We start from the raw sequence: 25,343 nt of genomic DNA, 5'->3' as shown, positions 1-25,343 counted from the left end.
GCGGCGGGGCTTCGTGCCTTCAGCAGGTGGCACCTATCTGGGGCCTGGAAGCTTGCCACAAAGACACCGTGTAGCCTGCACTGCCACTGCTCCCTCGTCCCTTCGCCTGTGCAGTTCCAAGCCTGCGTCCCTTACCCCAACAACCAAGCCCCCTCCATGCGTCCAACAAACATCTGTCCGGCGTCCGGAGGCTTCGGCGCTCGGTTTCTGACCGTCCCGCGAGCGGCCAGTGCACAGAGCGCCGGGGGCGGCGCGGAGGTCCGTGCACAGCAGCACAGCCCTCAGGGGTCCGGGGAAGGAAGGGAGGGTGTAACTGGCCGGGCGGGGCGCAGGGAGGGAGGGCGCTGTGGGCAGCGGGACAGACCAGGGGTCGGCCAGCCTGAAAGGCCCTCAGGCAGAGTGGTGGACCACGGTGACAGCAGTTACCAGCTGTGACTCAGTGTCGCCTCGGTAACATGGGGCTACACAGTACCCGCTTCAGCCGGCCATCATGAGGTGGAACCTGTGGACACCAGGCTGCCCGGTGCGGGGTCACTGCCCATGCTGCGAGCTGAAGAGCTGAACGCTCAAAGCCAGACGCTGGGGCCCTCGTCTCTAACCTGCACCGGGCTGCGTCCCTAACCCAGCTGCCTGCTTCTGCTTCCAGCCGTGGGAGGTGGTCCGGGGCTCCACCAGTCACTTCACTGGTGCCCGGGCCCCGATCTGACAGGCGGGGTGGTTCCCGGGGCCCGATCGCCACGCTCCTCACCGGCCAGGAGAATGGTAAACTCTTGGAAAACACCGGGGACAGCCACTGCCAGCCGAGTGAAATGCGGCCTCCCCAGGCATCTCCTAAGACCTTTCATGACCTGTCCTAGCTGGCCTCTCCAGCCTTGCCCCTCACGGAGCCCAGTCTACCCAAACTCACAGGCCCCTTGAAGAGGAGTGAAACTTATCACCCGGCTAGGACTCTACACACGTGGGGACCTCAGGGGGACGTGAGGGGACTCAGCTGGCACCATCCTTTGCAGGCTACGTCGTGGGACGCTCAGCATCCCAGCAAGACCCCTGCTGTTCCTCCAGACTCCCGTCCCCCACCGGCTTCTCTAGTGCTGGCTTGTCACATGCTCCACAAAACCACCTTGACGGAGGTGTAGTTCACACACCGCAGAATTCACCCTCTCGGAGTGACCGTGACTCCGTGAGCTGTGCGACGGCCAGCACGCGCTGCGCAACACTGCCATCCCTCCGAGGACACGTGGGTCGACACCCCGCTCACCTTGGCCGCCGCCGGCCTTGGCTCCGTCTCAGCAGACTTGCCTATTCTGGGCATTTCCTATCGACAGAGCCAGACAGAGTGTGGCCTGCTGGGTCTGGTTTCGTCAGGCACTTTTTTTTTTTTAAATTTTAATTCTAAAGTAAGCTCTATGCCCAACGCAGGGCTTGAACTCATCACGCTGAGGTCAAGAGCCGTGTGTCCCACCCACCCAGCCCGGTGGACGCCCCTGTGCCGTGCACTCTTCATCTTTGGCACAATCTTGATGTAGAAATTCCCCCTGCACACCGGTGCCCCTGGCTTTAGCTGTCCCTTCTCTGGCAGCGGCCGGTAACGCCAGGATAAGACAGTCCCCGAAGCCATCGGACCTGCCTCCTCCCTGCGCGACGGGAAGAAGGGGGTGGGGTGGGGTGGGTGGGCACAGGCTCGGCAAGTTCTCGGCCAGGTCGGCCCTGGCGCAGCACGTCAACACCACCAACGCCCTGCAGACGTTACTTAAAAGTATTTTTTTATTTAACTTTAATTTCTGAGGTAAAATACTTTTTTCTTTCAACTTCCATAACAAAATACAGAGCTATCAGATACCCCTGGAAAAAATATGTATATTATACATATATCTCTATAACATTACATCATATATATATAGAATATATATGCGAAAATCTGAAGACTGTATAGGAAGTAGGACGTCTAAAAGGCACTGCACGATGGAGTCGGTCACGTACACCCACGTACGCATACACACTTCCCTCCGCTGCGACGGGCGACTCATGACGTCCCGGTCACGCGCGAAGGTCTCACTCACAAATCCGTGCCTCACAATTTTATGACTCAAACAACGCCCAGGCATTCAAAACAAATGAACTGATAACTCTCCCCACCCCCCAAAGTGAAAAATAGAACAGTTCTTGAAAGACTGAATCGAAAAAATGTTTAAGCAAAATTAAAACGTTCCATTACTCTTTACAAAACAAAAAGTACAAACATAATCACGGAATAAATAAAAAACGAGGGACAAACAGCCAACTGACTACCCGCTTGGTGAGAAGTGCTGTACCCGACTGTGATTTAATGCTTCCGAACGCCTCCTGGCTCACGGAGGACCGGGGCGCAGAGCGTCCCTGCTCACGCTGGCGAGCCGGCTTAATGCAGTGCAGCCTGAAGACGGGGCTGAAGGGACCTGGGGAGTCGCTTACGGGACACCCCAGCCGTCCCTAAACAAAAAAAAAGGAGCTCAGCAGCGGCTGTTCTTAAGAGATCTGTTTTCTCCTACGGTAAAAGCAAACTGTTTCCATGAACAAGTTCTTAATGAAATTTCAAGATTTATATCTGCAAAGTTTTACATGTTTGGCACAGCGAAATTTGGAAACAATCGGGGGAGAAAACGGTCTGGTTTTATGCCCCCCTTTTCCTTCTGCTGCCAGACAGTGATGAAAAGTGCGCGAGAAAAGGCCTGGCTTTGTGCCCGACTGGCGACAGGTGCTGCCAGGAGCGGGTCCGGCAGGGTGAGAAAGCACCCCCGACCCCGTTACCCCAGGAAATGCCGATGACTTTCCCATCCCCGGTCCCCTTCCCGAGCAAGCCCAAGCCTGGCTCTGCGGGAGGCCCCCGGCCCCGGCCCCGGCGTGCAGCGCGCATCAACCAATGACACTGCGGAAGGGCAGTCAAGGAAACAGTACGACACCAACCGGTTCCTTAAAGCCGAAAACATTTTTCATGGAGTTGAACATTTTTCGAGTGTGGTTTTTCAAGTTAAAAGCAGTGACTTTTTGTTCCAACAGAAGCAGCATCTAGCAGTTAGTTCCGGCACTTGGGTTCCAGGGGGTTCCGGGTATGCCTGCGGATTTCTCTCCCTCTTATTTTAAAGGCCTCAAGTTTCTATTCCTGAGTTCGTACCGACACGTGCCGGCCCTCTGCTCTCGCGGACAGAGCGGGGAGCCAGCCAGCCTCCCTGGTTAGACTGGGCGAGGCCAAGCAGAGAGCCGTCCCGCACCCGCCCGGGCTTGCTTTCCGATCCGAGGTAAGAGGTGCAGAGAGAAATGGGCAAAAACATAACCAACCAAAAGGAGCCTGAACAGGGAGCCCTCTGCAGCCCGACCAAGCCCGAGCTGGCGAGAGACCGCGCCCCCAACCCCTTCCCTAGGGAAAGACAAGTCACTATTTGGAATCTGAACTGAACAGGACGATGCTTGCCAGACAACAGCATGACGGACTCGAGTCATCCCGAGCCCCCGGTCGACCCCCTCCCCGGCTGACCGCTTCCCACCCCGCACGCGTGGGCTCCTTTCAGGAAGATCCCCAACCCCGCTCAGAGACAACCCCGAACGCTGCTCAGGGTACAGAGAGTCCACTTAGGCTAAGGTGGAGTCGGGGTCTCTCCAGTCCCCAGACGGCGCCCCCGGGCCTGCTTCTAGCCTCCATGGGCCACACAGCCCTCCCCTCTCTCCCCGCCTCCTTGACATCAGGCATGCGCGAGCTGCCTGGGCACCACCTCTGCGTGCCTGTGACCGCCCGTGTGGACGGGTCCCGCACGGTCAGCGCGGTCACGTGCGTGCACAGGCGAGTGGCCGTGGCTTCTCTGCCCCCCGGGCTGCCCCTTCTGCTTCATGCAAGAGCGCCACCCTCCCGGTCCTTCGTGCTGACGGGAGGGGCCTTCCCACGGAGAAACCGCTCCGGCCTGTGCACTGGTCTCCCGCGCCACCGAGTAGCGTGAGGACGAGAACAATCTAGGCAAGTGGGCGTTGCAGGGATGGCACCACCACAACGGGACAGACGGACGCGGCTCCTTCACTCCCACCAGGCTCTGGCGTCTGGCTACCTCCCGTGTCTCTGTCCACTCCGCCTTCAGCCTCGACAAACATCCCCTCACACCCCAGCGACCTTCTGTGCTACGGGGTTCCATCAGCCCCGAGCTCCCGCCACCCTGCCCTTCTGCTCCCCGGCCCCATGAAGTCAAGGAGGGACCACCGAACCCCAAGTCCACATGTCACCATGTTGCAACATCCCTGGGTTGTCTGAAGAGTTGTCCGTCCCTTTTACAGGTTTATGCTGACAGACCCGTAGCACGTGACGAAAGTGTGTTCATTGTTAAGGCTTCACTTAGGACACGGTCAGAGACCCAGACGCAGCGCAGACATCTCCAGGGTCGGGCTGCTCGGTGGACTCACTCAGTCGCTGCGGTCTGGCTCCCCGAACCCACAATGGAAAAGGAAAAAGGAAGATCATTTTTGTGTTCTGTTTGTAAAGGCATCGGGTTGCTTCCTCACGCCCTCTTCTTTCGTCCCTGAACGAGAGCTTACGAGTCCTCATGGCTTTCAGCAGGTGAAGGAGGGGCGCGTGCGAGGGGCCCACAGCCCAGCTGCCCGCCCCCCACGCCGCCGCCCCGCGCCTCGGCCCTCCCGGCCCCCGGGACTGGCGCCGTGGCTCCTGCTTCCTGCAGCTGGTTTTTTGAGAAGGAAAGGAAAAAAAAGCCAAACAACAACAAAGGAAGAGAGAAAAAAAAAAGCAACATCTGAACATGCCCCGTCCCAGCAAGACTGGGATTCCCTTCCTCCTCCCCCAAAGGAACTACACAGAAACACTTCAGGCAACACATTGGTATAATGGTCTCTCGCTGCTCAGCCTCCCCACCACGCCATACTCCCCTCTCCCTCTCTCTCCGAGCAAAAGAAATTCATTAATGGCTTTTCAGAGATAAATACAATAGAAAAGAAAAGTCTGGAACCTGAACTGCAGCGGGACCAAGGGCACCTCGGCCCCCTGGGAGTCTGCCGGAGCGTGAGAAGCTTCCTCCCCAGGAAGCAAAGGTGCTTCCTCCTTTCAGTTCACCAGCCTTCCTGGGTGCTACTCCCCAGGAAAGAGGGTGTTCATGTCCCCCTAATTTACAACAGAAGACACCCATCCCATCCCCCAGACATAAAAATACAAGTCTATGCCCCTAGAAGGATCAAACCAGTCTAAGTCCCTCCCTCCCTCCCCCCGACCCTGACCTCTCGCTACATAAATACACGGAGGATGCCTCTGATGACGGGAGACACCGCTCCCGAGCCGCTTCCAGTCCTAGGCGTCGGCGGCGGCCGTGGCCAGGCCCCGGGGCCCGGGCCCGCTCCAGAGGACCCTGCTGCTCTTGCTTGGCTCTCGGGCTTCGGGGGCGCATTCCAGCGCCGCTTCAGCCGGAGCTTGGGGGGCATGAGGGCGTCTTCCTTCTTCTCCGGCGCGCCGGGCTCTCTGCCGGGCCTGTCCTCGCTGTCGTCAGTCACCGCTAGGGCTTCTTCACTCGGGCTGCTCACGGCGCTGGGCGGCCAGACCGGCGCGGCCGGTCGGGCAAAGACGGTGCCTTTCTCCTCCTCCGTGGTCCTGCTCGGCGCAGCGCCCTCCTCGCGGGAGTGCTCCTCCTCTCGCCCCGACGGCCGGAGACTCTCGGGATCCTTGTCGGAGGCCGGCTCCACCTTAATTCTTGGGGGGACAGGAGCCGCGGCGGGCGCGGTGGCCGGGCCAGACTGCGCACTACTCTCCGCTCTCTCCCGGTTCTTCCGCCCGGCGGGAGGCGGCTGCAGCTTGATGGAGAACTGGGCTGACTCCTCGGGATGCATCTGGCACTGCAGCGGCGGGACCATGAGTCCTGGGTAGCGGGGAAAGGTCCGGGGACTCAGATGGTAGTTGAACACAGAGCAGGCCTGAGAGTGAAGGTAGTGTTTCATTTCCTCGGGGTTGAAGGAGAAGCAGCTGCTGCCGGTGAAGGGGCTGAGGCCTGGCGACGGGCTGTAGGAGAAGACGGTGGGAGTCAGGGAGAGAGCCGGCGAGATGGGGACGTTCAGAACACCTCCGCGGCCAGGCAGCGGGGAGACCGCGAAGGGACTGTGCGGGTCAGGGTACACCCCGGGCCTGCTGAACAGAGGAAGCATGATGTCAGGCTTGCGTTTCTGATGGCCGAGCCCTCCTGCGATGGAGCTCCGGGAGGACAGGAGATCCACGCCCCGGCGCCAGTCGGCGGCTGAGCCGTCCTCCAGCTCCGGAAGCTCCCCCTTTCTATCTGCGCCATTGCTCGACTCCTGGCCAGAAGCAGCGAGGGAGCTCGCGGAGAACCGGCCCGGCTGCACGTCACTCGGTGGAGAATGGGGGTCCAGAGGTGGGAAATGGAACCGGGAAGAGGCGGTTGGCACTGGTGGCGCACTCTGGGGAACCACACCTGTGATGGTGGAGAAGACAAAGGCCGCTTTAGAGGACTGGCCATGCATCGTCAGCACGGTCACTCATGCTACGTGAGCCCGAGATGTTTCCACCTTGTTCCGACAGGAAGCCAACACTCCAGCTGTGCTGACTCCCTCTGCTCCCCGTCTTCCCAGGAGCACAGCTCAGCTTCCACTACTTGAGCCGGCTGCCACCTCTCCCTAGCCCTTGCGACTCTGTCTTCACCCTTTACTGCCTGAGACAAACACTTATTGTTCATCGGGACTCGAACATCGATTCTATGAAGGTGGGGACCTCCTACTGTTCACAACGAGCAGTAAAGCAGCTCGTGGTTAACACCTCGTTGGGGCTCGTTTGGGCTCGGTACACGTCAGCTGAAGGAACAGACGGGTGGGCACATGAGCCTTCTCTCCTCCAACTCGAAGTACTACGTGTAGGTCCCCTGCGGCAATTCTCACCTCGCTAAACAGTCTCCTTTTATTTTCATAGTTTTGGTTTTATCTATCAAGCAAGAAGCAAACTAAACACAAACACTGGAAATGATGCGCGGAAGGCGATGCATTAGAAGCCCAAAGACCGGCCCTCACACAGATGGAATCGGGCAAGACCAGATTTAGAACGGAAGCAGATTAGGAAAGGAAAGGCCGTGGAAGACTTTTTACCATTTCTGATATAAAATCACCACAGAGATTCAAGTATTTCCCGACCTCTGAATCTGTCTCTCTCTAACGCAGTCTACGCAGCGGTCTCCATTCCCACCCTGCTCGCACTGTGCTCAGGCCCCGAGCAGGCTGGGGGACAGCACGGGACCGCCCCCCAACCCCAGTCCCTCTCCCGGGTCGGCCTGCTAAAACTGAAACTCGCCTCAAAGCAGAAACCGACTCCAGGCTAAACACGTCAAATTCAGAGGCCCACAGGTTCTCCACTCCCCCAAAAGGTCCTTCTCTGAACAGGGCCTAAGAAAGGTGTGCCACCAGAGGCCTCCGAGACCCTTCGGGTTCCTGGGAGGCACTGGAGGCTTCGGTAAGTGATGCCACAAGGATTTTTTACACTCTGGGTCAGAGACAAGGGAGAAGGAAAAGTAAGGAAAGCCCAGTGGGGGTATGGTGACCTAGAAGAAACAAAACAGGGCGTGAAGCCTGGCGTGACTGGGAAGTGCCCCCATCAGCTGCCTCCTTCCGTTTCCGAGTAACGGGCCTTCCTCGGCCAGGACCCTGGGTTTGGCTGTCACGGACATCGCGGAGCGGCACTTCCCAAACTGAAGTTCCACAGAAACTGCTCTTTGTCCCCTAAAGCCAATGACCCGATCCTTCAATCGGGAAATGCTGATGCCTGACCTTGCGTGTAATGTGACTGGAATCAAGAAGGTGCCAGGCCCAGAGTCTCCTGCCGGCCCACTAGAGCAGCTACAATTCTAGCTACTGTCTGATTCATTTGGGTCTGGATGTATGTCAAGAGCTCATCTACTGAAAAGCAAAAAACCACCTTCCACGTGTGCCGAAGGACTACAGGAGTATAAGGCGTGGGGGCGGGAGGGCGGAGCGAAAGGCCTGTCCCCCGAACGATCTACTTTTGTTTCTTTTGAAACGGGAGGGTCCTCCCTTCTTTACGCAGGGGAAGCCACACTGTACATTTGCAAGAGCAGAGAACACACAGCACGTTCCACACAAACTTAGGGAAGGTGTGATCAAGGAGCAATGCTGGTGGGGGCGCTTGGGACCCTCACCTCGGACCCAGTGCAGCCGCCCCACTGTCTCACGGGGTATGCGGAGACAACAGGTCCAAGGCTTTGTTTGACAAAACAAGCTTCCTGCGTCCACAGCCCTGAGTAACACTGCTCTGGAAGCAGACGACCTTCAAGGAGCCACTGGGAAACGGGAGCGGCCGAGCGGAAACATCCGGAAACGGGAGCAGGCCGAGCTCCTGCACCTTCTGTTCCGTGGCACGTGACCAAATGGCTTTTGGCCCCTTTTGGCAAAATGGAAATAACAAGACCCTTGCCTAGGTTCAGACCCTGGCTCCACCATTTCCTTGCTGTGTGGCGCTGGAACACTTACTTACCTTTCTGTGCCTCCGTTCCTTATCTGTAAGAGGGACAGCGGCAGGACGAATCTTCATGTTATGAAAACTTAAAGGGTAACAGTATTGGCACACGGCAAACTGTGTGTCAGGTATTTGTTAAGACAAGTAATTTTTTATTACACAATAATCACACTTTAAAAGCAAAAACTGTAAAAAGCACATACTGTTGGAATATGCACCATAGAGGAAACAAGAATCGTGGAGTCGTGTTAAATTTCCTAGGTATGTTAACGTTACTGGGGTCATGCAGGAGAATGTTCTGTACCTAGGGGATACGCGAAGTACACAGGGGACAAATGTCACGATGTCCATAACTTAACCTCAAAATAACTTAAAAAGTACGTGTTAAGAGGAAAGACATATGTGGCAACAGTGTCAATCATTAGTGAATCTAGAGAGGACACATGGGTGTTCACAGTTCTGTTTTTCCCCATTTTTCTATGAGTTTAAAGTTTTCCAAGAGAAAGAAATATGACCCAGCAGGGTGGGGGTACGGAGGCCCGGGGTGAGAGCTCCGGAGCCCGCCCGGCCCCGCCAGCTGAGCACTTTCCTCGTTTCCTCTGGATGTTCCCACAGTTTCTTATGAAGGACAATAAGTGTTCAAAGGTACAGAATAATGCATTTTATAGCTTTCAGGAGTAATGACGACGTACTGGATGCAGAAGCACTCCCCGCACCATCCGAGTATCAGGCATTCTACCCTGTACTGTCAGAGCTGAGGAAGTCGATGTGGAGAGGGAGGAAGAGCGCTCACTTTGCTTCTTACTCCAGACCTCTGGGTCATTTGGGCAGGTACCAGCGCCACCCAGACAGGACCTCTCTGACCTCGAAGTCCACACAGCTCAGCTGCCTCGAGAGCTCGCCACATTCCTCAGGGCTACTCTCAACTGTGCTCAACCTCACCTATCTTATCTCTCCTGCTAACTCTGAAGTTCCTCGAGAGAAAGACCTCCTCCATAATCTTTTCTTTTTGTTTTTAGGACGGGCGTCCTAGTGGGGGGTGGGTGGGGAGGAACGCAGGACTGTTCAGCACAAGCTGGATTTCTAGCTCAGTCTCTCAGGAATGGTTTCCCGAGAAGCCGTTCAGCAGGTAACTGTGCTAAACCTGCCCGTGTCCATCTTGGATGTCGCGGTCCTCCATAATCTTCTCATTTGTAAAATGTGAATATTGAGATACACGCTTTACAGCCGGCCGGGAGAGTTAAAGGTGGTCCCTCACAAAAACACCAACCAAAAGTACGTCCGTGAAACAAACACTCAGCAAACGTCATCTTTCCTGTCACCGTAAAAGTTGAATCCGGAACATTTGGCCCTTCTGGGTAAATTTCTTTACGAGCTAATGACTCCTGCTCTTTGGCGTTATCTATACCCAGGATGTAAACAACCAAGCACATACCAAAACGAGATGCACACGCTCTCCCTTCCCTGTGACTTCATTCCACTAGGAATCAAGCTTTGTTAAGGATCAATGTTGGTCCCACTGCTTTCAGGGAGATGAGGCTATGGTAGGCCATTGCCATTAGGCCAGAAGACCAGAGTCTTCCCAGAGTGAGGATCCAGATTTTCTCACCCTGGACAGGCACATTACTCCCAAGGGCTGATGGGTGTACCCTGTTCCAGGCTGCCCAAGAGCTGGACTTCCAGATTTTCAATAGACAAAAATGGGTCAAAGGCATAACAAAACCAATGAAGCCCCTTCCGGTGGGGAGTAGAGGTGAATGGTATGGAACACCAACACGATCTCAGAATTGCCGGTATATCCACGTAGAGTCCAGATTCCTCTAGGTACACAGGAAGGGGGCAAGAGCGAAAACCAGAGCGAACGGATTCCCTTGGCTACAATAGGTCTGATTTCCTAACACTTCTTTCTCAGGCACCAGGAAAGAAAACAGGTTGTAATTAGAGAGATGCATTCCAATACCACTTTTTTTTTTTTAACACATGCCCCAGGGACAGGAGGGCGTGGCTACAGGAGAGAGGAGATGGAACTGTACCGATAGCAGCATCAAGCCCGAACTGCCCTAACTTGTTGTGTGTAGTTAGTGACCTATCTGCAGTGGATCTCAGCAGTATAGTCTCAGCCACACCCTGCTCCGATTTTTCAAGTTTCTTTCGACTCTTCTCTGAGAAGTCAGACTACTGCAGCACAATCAGCTTTCTTGGCTTTAACACACATGGCCACGGAGTACAGACGGACGGGTCAGAAACTAGTTAAACACCATCTACTTTCCTAGGGAGGGAGAGGTCTTGACTCTGAAATGAAACCAACCAAGCCCCTACAGAGAGACTGGACAGAGGCTGCCCTGAAGCCCCGTGAGGAGCTGTGATGGAGAGCTACGCGCAGGCAGCCCGGACGGGAAGCCTTGCTGCACTTGAGAGCAAAGAAGGTCAAGTAACCCCAGATCTTACTCTCTGAGGTGCTGGTGCAGATCAAAGACACTGCTTCTCACTGCAAACACAGACCTCCCCTTCTGTGATTAAGGATGCTGTGGTTTTGATGATATTCACTTGATAAGGGAGAGCTTGGTAGTTTCATAGAAAATCGGAAGTGCTTGTAGAAACCGGTTCTCGTCTACGAAAGAGCCACGGGGCAGGGCGTTAACACTCTGAGTTCTAGACTGAAGGACAAACATGAACCTATGGAACGTAATTCCTAAAGACAACAGAGGAAGAGTATCTGGGAGACACAGATAATATGCTCGAAAGAGAACTAAATAAACAACAAATCTCTTGCGATCCAGCAGAGCCTGTCACTCCCCGCACAGGACAAACAGAGAAACCAGGGCAAGACCGTGGGGAAGACCGTGGGGCCAATCCACGCGACTCCAGTCTTTCTAAAAATCCTTTAACGTGCCAGGTCTTAGACGTGGGCTTTTAAACTTTTTTATCAACTCGGGATATCAAACGGAAAGAGTTTGCTTCTTACCACTCGACCGAATGTTGATGAATGGGTAGTTGGGCATCACCAGCTTGTTGAAGTTAAATTTATATGTAAACCTTTTCCCTTTTGTTTTATGAAGGATCCTCTTGTTGTAATAGTATCTGTAAAAATAGGAAAAGGTGTCACTGGATCTTCTGACAATTTCTGACACACACAGGTAGCTACTGATCAACAGTTCCCGCTCTAGGCATGACACGGAGACATCACTATTGTTCTCACAGAGCCCGGCCTTCGGATCGGGGCTGGGAGACTTACTCAATTTTCAAAGGAAGCTCTAAGTCCCTGGGTGGAGCTTTACAAAGGCAATCTCACTTAAAGATCCTGAACAGCTCTCCTAGTCCCAACCACCTTTTCCCTCTGTCATACTACAGTTTCAATTCCATAGTCCATTTCCTTCCTGTTCCCCTGTATGTCACTGCCCGGCCCAGGTGGGGGCAGACAAGTCTCTTGGGAGACCTGATCTGGCCAGTCTGGAGGCTGAGCACAAAGTGCAAATGAAGAAACGCATGACTGTTTTGTGGCAGCAGGTCCGACAACCACGCACCCTGACGGGGAAGACAGCAGGCAGCCTGGCCGGCCTCACTTTCACAAAGATGCAAGAGAGGCCCCAGCACAGCAGCTGCCCAGCTCTGACATTCAAGTCACTAAGAATGAAGAAAGGCAGGGGACTTGGGCAGCCCTGCAGCCTCTGGCCTGGCATCTCCTCGGTAGCACCGCTTATGCACGGCCTTCTGGCCCCTCGAGGGCGAAGAGGTTATGAAATGTAAAAACTGGCAAGGGCAAAATTAAGAACCTGAGAGAAGCTCAAGTGGCCAATCTTTAGACATGTCAGAGCAACCTGTGGACGGACAACCGAGCTCACAGACGTGGGTCTCGAACAGCGAGGTCAGGACCGTTCAGGGAGCCCTCTCCTGTGCGCTCTGCTTGCTTCGCTTTTCCCAGTTTTTTCCAGGAGAGCCGAAAGAAGAGAAATTCTAACAGACTTCCCACAGGGAAGCCTCAACTAATCTTCTGGATTACAAATGAGCTCCGATCCGTGTTTCACCACACACGCTCGCCCACTGCAGAGCAGAATCGGCTGTCTGTCAGGACCCAGTGCCAACCGCGCTGGAATTCCCTCCTACAGAGAACCAAAGATATGCCTCTTCTCCTCCGGTGCCTGTGCCACTCGGATTCAGCAGCTCCTCGACTCCCACTTCAAAGCCACACATGATTCACGGAGATAGTGCGTCTCTTACTGCCTGACACCCTTTTCATCCAACATTCACCCAGCTTCTTAGTCTCCCTCCCATCTGTTAACAGCACCGGTCTGGGAATCCCGTCCCTCACCTGAGGGCCCGGCTCAGCTTGTCATAGTTCATCTGGGGCTTGCACTTCCTGCGGCCCCAGAGGCGGGCCACCTCATCGGGGTCCTTGATGACGAACTCCCCGTACTCTCCCTGCTGCCAGGCGATGACATGGCGGAACTCCTCCTTCTGCAGCAGCTCCAGGATGAAGTGCCACAGCTGGATCTGCCGGGAGCCCGGGGACGACTCGGTCTTGTAGGCCCAGTCCGGAAACTGATACCCTTTAACGTGAAAAGGGGAAGGTGCGGGGAGTCAGGAGTTAGGTTCACACATATCTGTATCCCCGACCTCATACTCCAATGCTCAGAATCTCTAGAGCGTTGTGTAAATGTGCCACAGACGCCCCTTCGGTCAGCCGCAGCTGACCACAACAGGGGAGAGGAAAGCATGGAGACGTCACCCTTCCTGTGGCGATCCTGCGCTCTGCTAGCGCGGGACACCAGCACCCAGTGCGCCAGCCTCTTGCCTCTCCTGCATTACTAAATCTCACACCTACTTTCCTGAGGGCAGGAACGTTCCAAAAGAAACAAACAGGAAAGACGAACTAACGTTTTAGGGAAACAGAGCTGAAACCCCCTTGTCCCTGAGGGTGGAACCGTGTCTGTCACAGGGAGGAGACGCTAAGGCTTGGGACAAAGGTGGTGGCCAGACACGTTACCACACATCCTAAGAAACAAGCCTAGAGCTGGGCTAGCAGCAGCCGCCCAGGCAAGAGGCTGTGCAGCCCCGGTCAGACATTGTGAACAGAGCCCGAGCAGGGAGAAAAGGAAGCCCCGAGGGGCATCCAGGAGCAGGAGAGACGGTTGGCTTGTGCTCACCTCCACCTCCTTCTGGCTTCTCCACGAGGCTACAGCCTGCTTTCATCTTCGCCCTCCTGCCGAGAGACACAAGCCACAGCATTACTTAAGGTTCTCTTTCTTTATTCTCCTCCCAAGCTTTTCTGGCAGAGCCTTTCCCCAAACTTCCTTTCCGTGTCTTCCCTTCCTTATGTGATCCTTTTCCTTTCAAATATGTCGCCTCCAAACTGCTAATCCCCAAGTCACCAAATGTTGGTCCTCAGGTCATCAGCGTCAAAGGCCGTCATTATCTCTCACCTGACTTTAAGCCACAGAGTGCAAACACTGTCTCCGTATTTGCTTCCTTCCTCCCGACCAGCCCTTCAGATGTAAGAAAGGAAGGCGGCCCAGACAAGCCGACAGTTTCTCTTCCATTACTAGACGGGCCCAGATGCCAAGACACACACGCCTGAGTTCACCCAGATGTACCAGTTTTAAAAAAGAGTAAAAAAACCCAAGTCCGTCTGACTGCAACTCCAGAAAACATCTGATTCTGATTTATTTTGCTGAATTACGGGAGATGGGAGAAGGAAGACCCCTCCCAGTCGGACACCGACCCCCTCCTCCCTGAGAAACACCGTGGGACCCAGGAAGTAAACACGCCACTCGCACAGCTACTCTCATCACTTTGAGAAACAGGTTTAGACTTTCTCCCTCTGACGGGAAGGAAGGGAGGCGAGCACTTCTGAGAACCTTCTGTTCCCAAGGCGCCGCCGGGAGCCCCGCTGTGGTCTGCACGCAGCCCGGCCCGGGTTACAGCTCCAGCCCGGCCCGGGTTACAGCTCCAGCCCGGCCCGGGTTACAGCTCCAGCCCGGCCCGGGTTACAGCTCCAGCCCGGCCCGGGTTACAGCTCCAGCCCGGCCCGGGTTACAGCTCCAGCCCGGCCCGGGTTACAGCTCCAGCCGGGCCCGATTTACAGCCCCAGCCCGGCCCGGGTTACAGCTCCAGCCCCAGCCCGGGTTCCAGCTCCGCCACCGTGCCCCGCTCCCAGCGGCAGCGGCAGCGTTCTACCAGTCGGTCCTTCCACAGAGCGCAGGGAGGGGTGAAGCTGCCCGAGGGAGAGGCGGCGGAGAGGGCAGCTCTCGGTTCCCCAGGGTGGATGACAGGGCCCCAGCACCCACATTAGCAAGAGCGCTCCAGGCCGGAATGTAGGAGCCTCGCTGGCCTCGGGGCGGGGTGGGGGCGAATTCCTAATCTTGGAAATTTCATCTAAGCTCGGATTCCTCCGGATCCTTGGAGCCCCCGCCCCGCACACGAAGAGAACCCGCGAGTCTGACTGTGAAACTACGAGGACGACACAAACACCCCCGAGCAAGGAGAAAACAGACGCAAAGACACAGGCGCAGGCACACACCCGAGACACGGCCACCGGGCTTCCTCCGCCGCTGCCGCCATCTCCGCGACAACCGGGGAGGCCAACGCCGCTCCCTCCCCCGGGAGGCCGCCCGGACTCCGGGTCCCGGACGGCTCGGTCGGAGAGCAGGGCCTCCGTCCTGCCGCGGGAGCGCCCTCCAAGCGCACGACGCGGGGGTCCGACCCCGCCGCGGCAGGGACTCGGCCGCGAAGCCTCCTCCCGCACGCCGGCGGCCCGGTCGCCCGTCCACGCCGCCCACAAATTCGCCGCGAGGTCGCTCGTCTCGAGCCTGCAACCCCCCCGGGGCCCTCGCCCTTCCCCAGCTCGCGGCCGCTCCCGGGAGGCGAAGGCGGGCCGGGGCCGGGGCCGGCGCTGCGGCTGCCCCGCGGCGGCCTGCTGCCCGGAGTCCCGGTCCCCGGAGCCTCCCTCCGTCCTGCCTCCGGCCGGGCCGGCCTCGCCCCGGGGCCCCGCGAAGCCACCGCACCAACGCGCCCCGGGTCCCGGCCGCCCCTCACACACAGGGGGCCTGGTCGCCCCCGCGCTGCCGGCGGCCCGGCCCCGGGGACGCAGCCCGCGAGGCCCGGCGTCGGCCTGGCGACGAGGCCGGGACTCACCTCTCCCCGGCGCGGCCCGTCTTCGCTCCGGTCTCCTCCGCGGCGTCTCCGGCTCCTCCTCATCCACCCTAGCAGGAAGTGACCTCCGCGGCCGCTGTCGTCACTTCCGCCCACGACCAGGGGCGGGGCCGGGCTGAGGCGGGGCCCAGTCCTCGTCCATCTCCTCGCCGCCTTGGCCGACTTCCGCCGCCCCGCCCCGCCCCTGCGCTCGTCCCGTCGGGCGCCGCGCTGCGTCACGCCGCGGCGCACGTCACGCACGCTCGCGGGGGGGCGGTGCGGGCCCGGCGGGCGGACGGCGGGGCCTGGGGACGCGCCACCGGGCGGGGGCGGGGGGGAGCGTGGCCCGGGGCCGTCCTGTCGCCCACCCCGCGCGGGTCGGAGCGCTGTGCCCGCCGAGCCGCCGTGCGCCGGGTTCCGGGCCGGGTGTCCGGGGCAGGCGCTGGCCGCCTCTCCCCGAGTGGCTGGGAAACGTCTCCTTTTCCTTTGCTTGTGCCCCGTTACGGCGCGAGCGGTCGCGAGTGCCTAGTGCAGAGCGCCCTGGGCCGGGCCCGAGGTTCGTCCGTGGGGAGGGCCGCCAGCAGCTGCCCGGCCTTCCTCCCCGGCTCGGGGCCCACCTGGGGCGGGAAGGGGAGGAGGGGGCGGCAGGGTCAACAGAGGGAGGCGAGCGGAGAACGGGCCCCGGGCCCCGGGGGGTTGCAGGCTCGAGACGAGCGACCTCGCGGCGAATTTGTGGGCGAGCAGCACCGGCGGGGCGGACGCGGAGAACGGGTCGGGTCCCAGCAGCACCGGCGGGGCGGACGCGGAGAACCGGACGGAGCCCAGCAGCACCGGCGGGGCGGACGCGGAGAACGGGTCGGAGCCCAGCAGCACCGGCGGGGCGGACGCGGAGAACGGGACGAGCCCAGCAGCACCGGCGGGGCGGACGCGGAGAACCGGTCGAGCCCAGCAGCACCGGCGGGGCGGACGCGGAGAACCGGTCGAGCCCAGCAGCACCGGCGGGGCGGACGCGGAGAACGGATCGAGCCCAGCAGCACCGGCGGGGCGGACGCGGATAACGGGACGGAGCCCAGCAGCACCGGCGGGGCGGACGCGGAGAACCGGACGAGCCCAGCAGCACCGGCGGGGCGGACGCGGAGAACGGGACGGAGCCCAGCAGCACCGGCGGGGCGGACGCGGAGAACCGGACGGAGCCCAGCAGCACCGGCGGGGCGGACGCGGAGAACGGGTCGGAGCCCAGCAGCACCGGCGGGGCGGACGCGGAGCGGCGGACACGGAGAACCGGACGGAGCCCAGCAGCACCGGCGGGGCGGACGCGGAGAACGGGACGGAGCCCAGCAGCACCGGCGGGGCGGACGCGGAGAACCGGACGGAGCCCAGCAGCACCGGCGGGGCGGACGCGGAGAACGGGACGGAGCCCAGCAGCACCGGCGGGGCGGACGCGGAGAACGGGTCGGAGCCCAGCAGCACCGGCGGGGCGGACGCGGAGAACTGGTCGAGCCCAGCAGCACCGGCGGGGCGGACGCGGAGAACGGGTCGGAGCCCAGCAGCACCGGCGGGGCGGACGCGGAGAACTGGTCGAGCCCAGCAGCACCGGCGGGGCGGACGCGGAGAACCGGACGAGCCCAGCAGCACCGGCGGGGCGGACGCGGAGAACCGGAGGAGCCCAGCAGCACCGGCGGGTGGGGACGAAGAGCAGACTCTCCTACACCTTTTCCTCCCGAGGGCCGCGGAGCGGGGGGACATCACCATCCGTCCCCTCCGTCTGGCCTTGGCTGTGCCCCGAGCCCTTCCATAGCTGGTGATGGGTTAACTAGGAGGTGGGTCCCCTCTGGACCTCAAGTTGTCCTTTTTTGTTGTTGTTTACAAAAGAAAGGATAATAGCTTCGGGTGGGCGGGATGTAGGTCTTCTCTAGTTAGAAAAGGATACGACCCAGGTGACCAAAAGGAGCAAAATTCTGGTGGCCTAGCGAGGATTTCTAATAGGGCGACTATACCCTGACCTCTTTGTAGGAGCCGTCATATGTCCTTTGTGTCTTCTTCAAGTGCCTAGAACTATTCTACCTAAATATCAGATGTTTGCTGGAACGTTCTTATGAAAATACCGGGGCTTACCTGAAGGATGTACATTGTAGTTGGATTCTAGTGCCTTCAGGTACTAGCTGTGTGACCCCCATTAAGTTACCTAACCTCTCTGTGTCAGTTCCTATAGTACCTGCTCATGTGGTTATATTAAATGTGTTAAATCATGCAGAGTGGTTAAAAGAGAAGAGCCCGTTGTAAACAGGGCAGATGAGCAAATATTACCAAAAGTAATCCTGAGACTCATCATCACAGAAGCCCTTAATCTTACTGGTTGAGTCAACTCAGAAACCGCAGTGATGAGGAACAGCTTCCTCTGAAAGTCTGAAATCGCTAAGCCTTGGCTCAGGGCTCCAATTGTCGTGGTTACAGCCAGCCCTTTGCCTCCAAGGACCCTGTGTTGTAGAGAGGGCCAGCAGCCAGAGCCAGGCAGTCTCGGTAAATCCTTACCCTGGTCTCCTAGTGGCTCTCTGCTGCTCCTTCTCTGGCTAATTAGGGTCACAAAGGATGACTTGAGTAAGTAAACACAGTTAACAGAGACAAACAGGTTTCTCTGCCTGGCTGGAGTCTGAATGGATGTATCCAAGTAATGTTTATGTCCCAGCAGAGCTCCATGCAACTTTTTAAAATTAAAAACTAATCCCTGGCCTCAGACTCAACAGGCAGATTTGGGTTTCACTGTACAAACTGGGAATTCCCTAAAAATTCCTGGGTCCAGATAAATAAGTTTTGCATTGGAACCTCTCTGTGGTGGCAGAATCTGGAAAGACTGGGATGGTTAGGGGCTCCTTGCTCATTGCACTCGAGGTCCCTGTCCCCTCACTCCCTCCCCGTGGCACCTGCTGCCTTCACCTGCTCCAGACAGGCTTCCACAACCATGGAGTTTCTTCTTGCCCCTGAAATACAGAGAGCACGAGCTTTCTGAAAGCATGCGGTGCAAACACGGAGGCATAGTCTAGGAGTCAAGATAGGTCGTAACTGCTCTTGAATTTCCATTTGCTCCAGGCCCTCTCTGGCCAGTGCCACTGCCCACTGCCCTGCTTCCTACCCATCTTTGCAATTGTCCCACATGCTGGGGATGAGTTCTGTTGCAAATCTCACACTCTCAACTCTACTCTGGGCACAGCACAGCTACTCCGTTGCTGCTAAACTTTAAAAAAGAAGAAAAAGAACCAAAGTTTATTTTTCTTCCAGAAAACCTTTCCTGGAGTGTGTGTGTGTGTATGTATGTGTGTGTGCCCGTGCGTGCGTGTGTGTGCGCGTGTGTGCCTGTGTTTCGCACTTGCCCTGCTTGCTTTTATCGCTCCCATTTTTATTTATGAACTTATATTTCACATCCCAAACTTCCCTGGCCATGTGTATGGTAGAAATGCTTTCCTCTCTATCCATGGGGTTGGTCACTGTGGCAGATCCACTGTGGCACATACCATCAGTATGACGTGCACATGTTTGGTCTTCTTGGTGTGTTTGTCTTAGCCTGCAGGCCCTCAGAGGTTAGAGCTCTGGGGGATCCCTGGGTGCTCAGACCCTTCCTGTGTCACCGTTTGAAATGCCTGATGATCATTTCCTTCTCTGCTAACACGCGGGCTGGTGTGCTGCCAAGACCTCCCTTAATCTCTCAGTGTACCAGTAAAATTCAGGTGGCCTCTTCCCCCAGAGGGTGTTCTCCTTGAACTTGGATTCAGAAGACCTGAGTTTTGGTCCCAGTTCCACCCTTTGCTAACTGGGTCCTCTGACAAGCCGCTAAATGAGTCCTAGCCCCCACGTCTGTGAAAGGGCGGCACAATCAGTGTCCTTGATGGGGACGGAGTGTAATAACAGCTGTGCAGTGCTGGTGAACTGTGAAACTCTTTATGAAATTCAACGGTCATGGCTACTCTTATTACTCCCAGACCCACACTGTTCTTGGTATTGAGAACAACTTCATAGCCTTTATCACCTAATTTTGCAAAGCTTGAGGGAATTGAATGTTTCCAACGTGGGTAGGAAGCTAATAGAAAGGAATTTGCTTTGAGAATTCGGGTTCTTGAGTTTCTCATCCAGGCATATGTTTTGAGGCGGACCTTGAGACAAGCACATTTTAACCATTCCATGCCTCTGTGTCCCCATCCATAAAATGATCATGTTAAGAACTTACAGAAAGAAAAATACACTAACAGAACATTATTCATATGGATGAAGTCAAAGACTGAAGGGCATACATGAAGTCAACTCATTTCCTTGCTTTGTGACTCAGTTTCCCTTCAGTAATGTGAAGATAAATTATGAGAAAATAAACTTTGACTATGGATTTATTTGAATTTTACCACGTCGGACTCAAGTAGATCATAAGACTTTTGTGTTTTGGTTTACTTTTCCCCTCAACCTCAGGTTGTTGTGAAGCTGGAGGACTTAATGTCAGTAACACGAGTGGGGATCCCCAGATTAAAGGTTAAGTGAGTCCAAAGCAGAAGTAACTTGGCCCGGAGGCCCAGCTCAGCCAGAAGAGGTGGAGCCGGTCTGTTTGTTTAGTGGCGACCTGGGGACTCACGGACTCTCCCTGATCCCACATCCATCATGGTCCACGAATACCCCTTCCTCTCATTTCCCGTTTTCAGGTCTCAGTTCCCCCAGCTCAGGGGAGTGGGTGGTGAGACATCACAAAGGAACGGAACAGGAGAGCAGGATAACCACAAGGAAATGGCAACTTAAGCTATTCTGGCCTTTTTTTTTTTCTTTTTCCTGGCAGCCTAGGAGAAAAATGCTCCCTTAGCCACATATGTGATTGCCAGCATCTATATATTTCTGAAAGCTTGCTTCTCCCAGGAGGCCTGGCGATGTTAGTTGGAGCAGAGGGCTCCAACCTCCTCCTGATCTTGACCCACCTAGGGCATGTTTCTCAAGGCCCTTGTGTGTTTATTCCCCACTCCAGTAAGACCTGAAACCTTGACCTGTCTGCTGCATGGACCTTTTCCCTGTCTTTCATGTTTGCTCACTGTTCGTGTCTGCTCTGGCTCTGTGTTCTTTATGACTGTCTGCACCATTCGTCACCCTAAGAGGGCAGGGACTGCATATCTGATTCTCATATGATGGCCAGCAAACATGATTATCACCATAATAGACCCTGGGATCATAGTCTAACAAACGCCCAGACTAATTATAGCAATTGATCGATCGAATAGGGCCTCAACTCAAGTTAATTAAAAGGCAATCGCCTTGAAAATATTTTAGAAAAGCTTCCCTTTAATAATCGTCCACGGATTTTTGGATGTGTAGAGTCTTAGAGATGGACTGAAGGTCAGAGGTCACTCTCCCATCCTCTTGCTAAGTGTACCAGCCTCTCCTTAGACCCTCCCCATGACGAGGTGTGTACCAGCCTCTCCTTAGACCCTCCCCATGACGAGGTGTGTACCAGCCTCTCCTTAGACCCTCCCCATGACGAGGTACTCACTACTTTGCCTAACACCTGGTCAACCTAGGTTTCTCACCGAATAGGTCATACGCACAGAAGAGTATATGGAAATCTATGTTTGTTGAGAAGCAATAATAAAGGTGCTTAGTTCCATATGACCCAGGCAAAGAAACGAAGTTACCACACCCCAAGGTTTTTTTTTTTTTTTTTAATGTTATTTATTTATTTGACAGACGGAGATCACAAGCAGGCAGAAAGGCAAGCAGAGAGAGGGAAGGAAGCAGGCTCCCTGCCTAGCAGAGAGCCTGATGCGGGCTCGATCCCAGGACCCTGAGATCATGACCTGAGCCGATGTTTCGATCTCCCTGACTGTGGAAAGCTCTTCCTTTGATGGAGCTGAAATGTGTCCTGATGCAACTACCCATGACTCCCAGTCTGTGCGGATTAAATGGAAGTTTTCTTCCGTGTGGCAACCTGTCATCTCTCTGAAGGCCAGGACCACGCCTTCTGTCAGGAATTATTGGAAGAAACATCCTTCCTTTCCTCTTCACATGTGACTTCAGTAACTAAAGCTGACCCTCCACGGAGCCAGGCTGATTAGCAAAGCTAATTCCTTCTTTGTCTGGACTCTCGGTCTCCCCCCCCACCCCCGCCCACCACTCTCTCTCAAGAGAGAGTGGACTGCTTCAGAGGTCAGAATGTTCTACGGAACAGTCCGTCAAAACCCGCTGGTTTTGTTGTGAGAACCATCTGGGTCTTCTGTTAAGTAGTTTCAAAATCTAAAGGCCAGAGTTTGCTTTAATTATATTCATTCTTGTCAGCTTGGTTTGGTTGCTTTGGCTCCGTGATCCGTTCCAGCCCGTCTTTGTCACCTTGATCTACTGGAATCTAGCACTGAATGATTTACTGGTAGAGAGACTCTGCTCGGAGCAGACACTAAAAAAGCTTCTGCAGAATGTATTAAAACATCAAGCGTGAAAGCAACCCCACGGACTGTTTCCTGACTGGTCAGAAGTTGGGAACTTGGAGTGGGTCGTTAGGTATGGGACCTCTCCTCTGCGGGATGCCTGTTAGCAGAACTGTAGGCCATGGGCTTCCGAAGAGCGCGGTGCTCAGTGTGGGAGACCCGGGTGCTGAGCTAAAGCCACTGGGGGAAGCAGCAACATCAAGGTAATGCCGTTCAGCACGCTGGCCGCAGGGCGAGGGGAGTGGGGTCAGGTACGGGAGCGGGGCAGCCCAAGGATCTGGGACTCTACCCTGTCTTGGCATCAGTTCAGAAGGTGGAACTTCTAGACACATGTCCTGCCAGGCATTTCTCTCTGAACAATTGGTTATTGACATGGGCTGGGCTCACGCTCTTGCATGAACGCCTTCAGACCGGGCTCACTGGCACCACAAAAAAAAAAAAAAAAAAAAAAAAAAAATCACCACCGTTATAACAACAAGTCTTGATTTTGCAGCAAAAATCCGGGCTGCCACTACTTTCAGGAAAGAAGAAAAACTCAGACCTTGGCAGGAAAACACCCTCGCAGGCACCTCCTCCTTCTGACTGTTGGGAAAGCACCTGGGCTCCGAGGCCAGGCATCGCAGAAGCTCAAAGACATGTGCGTGTGCAAGTGGCGTCTTGTCTGACTTCCACGCCATGTGGCCAAGCCTTCTCCTGTCCCTGCGTGCCAGTCTGGTCCACAACGGTGCTGCTTTCTCTCAAGTTCCTCGTGGAAAATATTTTGCCCTGCCATTGCCCCTGAAGGCCTGAAACACTAATTGAACCCGAACGTTTTAATTGAACCTCATTACTTGAGCCGTGTGTGAAGGAGGCATGGGTCCCCTGGGTCGGCACCGGGGCAGGAGGAGGCTCTGCTCCGGGCGGCACAGGTGTCTCGTGGTACCAAAATGCACCGCCCCTGGGAGCCCAGTTACTTGGGGCAACTTTGTGTCCCTGGTCCCCATTTACTCGGTGTACTTCACGCTGCCCGAGTCCTTCCCCTTGAGGCCGAGAGGGAAGTAGCCGTGAGACAGAGTCACGAGCGGCTCTCCAACGTTGGGGAGGCCAGAATTTGGGGAACCTCCACCCATTCGGCCCCTGACTCCCACAGCAAAGGCCATTCGTTAGTTAGGCGCTCGGCTCTTCCCTATTCTTCAGAACGCGAAAGGTCGGACGTGGGGTTTTGTGGAGCAAGAGTGACATTCCGGTGTCCCGCGTGCCCGGTGCGGACTCCCGGCGCGCTCCCTGCAGCTGGCAACGCCCGAGCGAGGCACCGCTCAAACGGCTCGTGGGGACTCGTGTAGCCTCACCGCTCGGATGAAGGTGCTCGGGGCCCTGTGGGTCTACCCGCCAAGTTCACGAGGACCGTTCTTTATCAGTAGAAGAGAAGAGCGTGAAAGCAGGGGGTGCAAGTGCCCGGGGATGCAGTGTCTTGGCGAGTACGGACGGAGCAGAGAGCACGCCCCGTTCTGGAGGACAGGGTTCTGGAAAACATGGTAACTCCTTAGTTTAAATAAAAATATTTTTTCAAACCTTCCTTTCTTTCTTTTTTTCCCCAGTAATCTCTAAAGCCCAGTGTGGGCCCCGAACTCATGATCCCAAGATCGAGTGTGGCATACTTTACCAAACAAATCAGGTAGGTGCCCCATTGTTGTTTGGTATTTTAATGACTCATTTGTTCATTATTCATTCCACAAACAATTCAAGCAGCAGACACTCTGTGCCACGTGCTGTGCCACACTTTGGAGGGTCAAAGCTCACGAGCTTGGTTTCCCCTGACCGTGGAAACAGTCCATTAACAGCGCTCCCTACAGTGATTCAAAGGTGTGAGCCACAGACGATGTAAGGCAAACATACAGACAGAGTTCAATGTCGTAATCAAACGTGACCTGAGCAGGTTCATCTAGTTCGTTAAGTTCTGTGTGTTGGTTCCTTCAGTAGGTATTGGCTGAGCACGTCGGTGGAGTGGGCGCCTCATCGCGGGTGCACTCGTGCCTGGCCTGCTGGTCTCTGTCGCAGCGATCGGAGAACCTCATGGGAGCGGTGGACACGGGAGCAAACAGCCTGACACAACGCGGGCACAGGGTCAGACATCGCGAGCCCCCCCCCAGCCCTCCCTGACGCTTGCCTTCCGGGGGGCAGAACTCTCTTCCCGTTCTAAAAGTGAAAATGACTTCCCAGCTTCCCTTGTATCTGGGAAAAGGGCGTGTTACCAAAACCCGCTCCGCAGATTTACTGGAAGGGTTCTGGCAAAGATGTTCACTTGAAAAGAGCAATTCCCAGAGATTTCCAAAGCTGCGTCTTCCACCGTCACGGAGGAACTGTGCTCCCGTTTCTTTGGTTGAAGTCCTAACTCCGAGTCCTCAGAATGGGACCCTATTTGGAGACAGGGTCTTTAGAGAGGTGATCAAGTCACAAGGAGGCCATCAGGGCCTAGAGGACAGGCTCACTTAGAGCCCCAACATCACTGAGCTGGCTCCGGAACCGTCGCTTCCAGGCTTCTGGTAAAGAGACAGTCCCTGTTGTTCAAGCTGCTTCAGATGTGGGAGTTTTGTGACCCCAAACCACAAGCATCCTAACAGATACATGTAGGGACAGAGGCCTTGTACCGAGATAGGTATCAGAGGGATACTGAGAAGACTTGTCTAGGTGGCAACCCAGCCTGGGTCTTTTAAGATACTCGGAAAGTAATCAAGTAAGTGCCTGGATGAAGGGCATTTCAGAAAGGCAGGATCACACGGAGAGCAGAAGCCACCAGCACTGTGGGAGCAACTTAGTAGCGACAAGCCTTTGGTGTCCTAGGAGTCCCAGCGGGGAGCTGGGAGGGTTGGGGAGTGAGCTCTGGGGTTCTTCGGGGGAGCCTCGCCTCGCTGGTCCCTCTGGGAGAGCCATTGTTCCCTTGGGATGGGATGGGGGTGCGGGGAGAGGCACCTTCCTTCCTTCTGGGGGTCAGAACACCAGGGGAGGGGCGGGGATCCCAATCAGGAGTTTCCCAGAGTTCAGGGGAGAGAGGAGGGAGCAGAGTTCAGGTGGAGCAGAGATGCGGTGGAAAGCGTGGCAGCAGACAGTTCTGGAGACGCCCTTCCCTGATGCCGCACACAGCCTCACTGCGCCATACAACAATTAGGCCCCGATGGCGAACGATCGTATTTATAATGTAGCCAAGAGCAGAACGTGGAACCGTATCCCAACTGCCAAACATCGTCCATTTGCATCACTTTTTATGCAAGACTTTTCACAGGTACTACCTACTTCCCTGTCTTTTTCAG

At 55.9% G+C, this 25,343-nt stretch overlaps 2 protein-coding genes across 2 annotated transcripts; one reads left to right on the top strand and one right to left on the bottom strand.

Moving 5' to 3' along the window:
- Positions 1-1,746: 1,746 nt before the first annotated feature.
- On the bottom strand, positions 1,747-15,719 carry ETV3 (ETS variant transcription factor 3). The gene is given in 6 exon segments (XM_045086698.1): positions 1,747-5,409; positions 5,412-6,443; positions 11,454-11,569; positions 12,798-13,035; positions 13,633-13,688; positions 15,620-15,719. Coding segments are annotated over 5 exon segments (1,527 nt in total). The 5' UTR covers positions 13,679-13,688; positions 15,620-15,719; the 3' UTR covers positions 1,747-5,314.
- Positions 14,171-23,611, top strand: LOC123393714 (collagen alpha-1(I) chain-like). The gene is made up of 6 exons (XM_045086537.1): positions 14,171-14,194; positions 14,433-14,664; positions 15,092-15,594; positions 15,692-16,042; positions 16,146-17,436; positions 21,323-23,611. The coding sequence occupies exons 1-5, from the start codon at positions 14,171-14,173 to the stop codon at positions 17,412-17,414; spliced, it is 2,379 nt and encodes a 792-aa protein (XP_044942472.1). The 3' UTR covers positions 17,415-17,436; positions 21,323-23,611.
- The last annotated feature ends 1,732 nt before the right edge of the window (positions 23,612-25,343 follow it).

Source organism: Mustela putorius, unplaced genomic scaffold, assembly GCF_011764305.1.
Source record: "Mustela putorius furo isolate JIRA1106 unplaced genomic scaffold, ASM1176430v1.1 tig00000997_pilon_pilon_pilon, whole genome shotgun sequence".
In the NCBI taxonomy this organism is placed as follows: Eukaryota; Metazoa; Chordata; class Mammalia; order Carnivora; family Mustelidae; genus Mustela; species Mustela putorius.
The sequence above is the reverse complement of the archived record's forward strand: the minus strand, read 5'-3'. Positions and strand labels throughout refer to the sequence as shown.